The sequence below is a fragment of the Petaurus breviceps genome, unplaced genomic scaffold, assembly GCF_028583685.1.
Source record: "Petaurus breviceps papuanus isolate PSGF00001 unplaced genomic scaffold, PetGlider_PUasm1.0 174, whole genome shotgun sequence".
NCBI lineage: Eukaryota > Metazoa > Chordata > Mammalia > Diprotodontia > Petauridae > Petaurus > Petaurus breviceps.
Genome location: NW_027185761.1, coordinates 62479237 through 62482201, shown reverse-complemented (window position 1 = coordinate 62482201; position 2965 = coordinate 62479237). Strand labels below are relative to the sequence as shown.

The following is a 2965-nucleotide window of genomic DNA, read 5'->3' as shown; positions in this document are numbered from 1 at the left end:
ATCCTTCACACAATAGGTGATTGCTAAGGGATCCTTCACACAGTAGGCACTTCAGTGCACTTGCTAATTGATCCTTTTTCCCATTTGCGGCCCTTTGGCCCTCCCTTGGCAAGGGGCAGAGTTTGATTTTGGCATTGGTACTTTCTCAGGTCCATCGGAATGTCTCCTCTCTTCTCCCAGTCACATCATGTGGTTGTATTTTCTCTTCCAGGAGGAGATGGGCATTTCCTGTGAATTGCTGGAGTCTGACTTCCTCAAATGCAGTGTGGGGTTTCCTTTCATGAGGTCAAAGACCAAGGTAAGGAGCAGACTGTTTTTCTCTGACCAGAAGCCGCCAAAAGTCACTTGTAGGTAGAGATGCAGACACAAGCACATCAGAGACAGAGGCTGTCCCTGCCACACATCTCTCTGACCTTGGGCCAGTCCCTGACCAGTTTCTTCATCCACATCCTAATTCCTTCTCTCTGCCTGAGGTGGGACGTTACCTTCTCCTGCGAGCAGGGGCAGCTCCGTGGGCTTTAGCTTGTGACGGAGGGGGTCAGTAGGCAGCAAGGTGGCCCAGGGGATGGAGCACTGTAGCAGCAAGCACCCCAAGCGTCCTCAGGGTTTGCTGCCAATACAGGTTCTTGGATCAGCTTTGATAAAGGAAAGCAACTCAAATGGGTTAACAAGCTTACTTTAATCAGTCAAACATGTACTGTTTACCTCGTTCAGGGGAAAAAGGTCAGCACCCTGAACTTAAGAATATACAGACAGAATTATCAAGACAGAAACAGATCAAGTAGACAGATTTCAAACTGTCCAACCATTACATCCATACCCAATCAACATCTGGGTTTCAACATCTGGGTTTTTCAAAGCCGGGGGGCTCTGGACAACGGCTTCCCAGAATCCAGATCAAATCACAGAACACTTCTCAAAGTGAGCCCCCAAAACAAAGCTACACATCAGGGCTTATATAGCCTTCTCCTGGCTCAGAGAATGTAACAACCTTCTGGACCCACTGGCCAATCAAGAAGTATCTACTGAAAAACATACCTTCCACCCTAGGCTCCAAGTGCACTTTAGCCTAGGGGCAGGGAAGATCTTTAAATTTGCATTTCTATTACAAGCACCAGTCCTGGAGTCAGGAAGGCTCATCTTACTGGGTTCAAATCCTGCCTCGGACACTTGCTATGTGACCCTGGGCAAGTCTGCTCACCCTGTTGGCCTCAGTTTCCTCATCTGTAAAATGAGCTGGAGGAAGAAATGGCAGACCCCTGCAGTATCTCTGCCAAGGAAACCCTAAATGGGGTCACAGGGAGTCAGACAGGACTGACCAGCAACCACCACAACAAAAGGGAGGGAGCAACTGAGGAGACTTTAATCTTGGGGCAGCTGCATTGAGTGTTCCACTGGTGTGGGACATGAGGAGAGGGTCAGTTCCTGCTTTCATTCTCACTACTAGTCATGCACACTAGCATCTGTGTAAATATAGGATTACATGTATGTGAATATGGTGCTTTATGAGGTAAGTGCTATTGTCATCCCCATTTCATAGATGAGGAAATTAAGCCTAGGTGACTTAACCAGGGTCACACAGCCAGTAACTGTGGCAGGATTTGAACTCAGGTCCTCCCTTAGGTCCAGCCATCCTCTCCACTGCACCACTTAGATTCCTGTCTTTAGGACCTAGGTATCCCTTGAGTTATTTAAGCTACACAAAACCACTTAAAGCAGAGCCTTGAACCTCCCACGGTTCCCATGTGACATTTTAACAAGCCAAACTGGCCTGATCTTGACCTTCCATTTCTGGCAGCTGGGCCTTTGCCCAGTCCGTGCCCCAAGCCTGACATGCCCTCCTTGACTTCTGCCATGATCTTCTCAGATGCTGCCTTCAGTGTGGAGACCTTCCTGATCTCCATGTCTCCCGATCATTCCACAAACACTAATGAAGCCCAGGGGTTTCTCCCTCCTCCCGTTAACTTTACTTCCTCCTCTGGATAAGGGTGCACCCCCCAGGAGAATGTAAGCTCCTTGTGTGTGTGACTTTGTCCTGTGTATCTCTGTTGACCTAGCATAGAGTCAGCCTTGCAAATAGTAGGTGCTTAATAAATGCTAGTAGACTTGAACTCAGTGGTGTCATAGGCTCATTACGTTAGAACCAGAAGGATCTTGGAGGCCATCTAAGCTCACTCTCATTTCACAGATGAGGACACTGAGGCTAGAGAAGTGAAGTGACTTTCCCAAGGTCACACAGATAGTAAGAGACAGAGGCAAGATTTGAACTCAGTTTGTCCGACTGCTCCAAGGCCAACACTCTTTCTACTCTGCCATGCTGTTGTGGCCTCTAACCCTGCTTTTGTGTTGACACTACAGGGCATTTTCTGTTATTCAAACCTATCCACCAAAAATTCTAATCACTTTAATTAAAATATAAATAACATAGGAAATATAAAATATAAATAGTGTAGGAGATCTGGGTTCAGACTCCATTCATTGAGCAATATTACTGGTCACCCACTGTATGCAAGAAGGTGGGCATTGCAGACAAGCATGAGACCCGGGTCGCTTATTATTGGAAGGGAGGAGGGTCTCCTATCCTTGCATCCACCATGACTTGCTTTGTGAGCTTTGGGGAGTCACTTTTGGCCCCTTGGGTTTTTTTCATCTGTAAGATGGGAATTATAACCCTTGGTGTGTGTCCCTGGACCTTGGAGCCCATTTGCAATGGGGAGACTCATTGTCCTCCTTGGGTAGAAGCCATTGAATGGGAGACTTCCTGTGCGAGGGAGACGTCCCCTGGCCCCTGCCTAGATGCACCATCTTGTTTCACCAGGAGGGCCCATTGCAGGGGCAGCATTTGCCCAACTGTTGCCTTTGGCCTGGTGGTCATTTAAGGCAGCCCCTTCCCGCCTTCTCCAGTGGATCCCTTTGTTCCTTCTCCCACACTTACGCCAAAGCAGATCTAAGTTTTGAGTTCAAG

General features: G+C 48.0%; 1 protein-coding gene across 1 annotated transcript in view; it reads left to right on the top strand.

Annotated features, from left to right (window-relative positions):
* The window catches only part of LOC138158208 (integrin alpha-9-like), a 159439-nt gene that overhangs the window by 86876 nt on the left and 69598 nt on the right, over positions 1 to 2965 (top strand). Inside the window, exon 4 of the mRNA XM_069084305.1 lies at positions 212 to 298. Coding sequence (XP_068940406.1) covers positions 212 to 298 — 87 coding nt within the window. The remainder of the gene's footprint in view (positions 1 to 211; positions 299 to 2965) is intronic.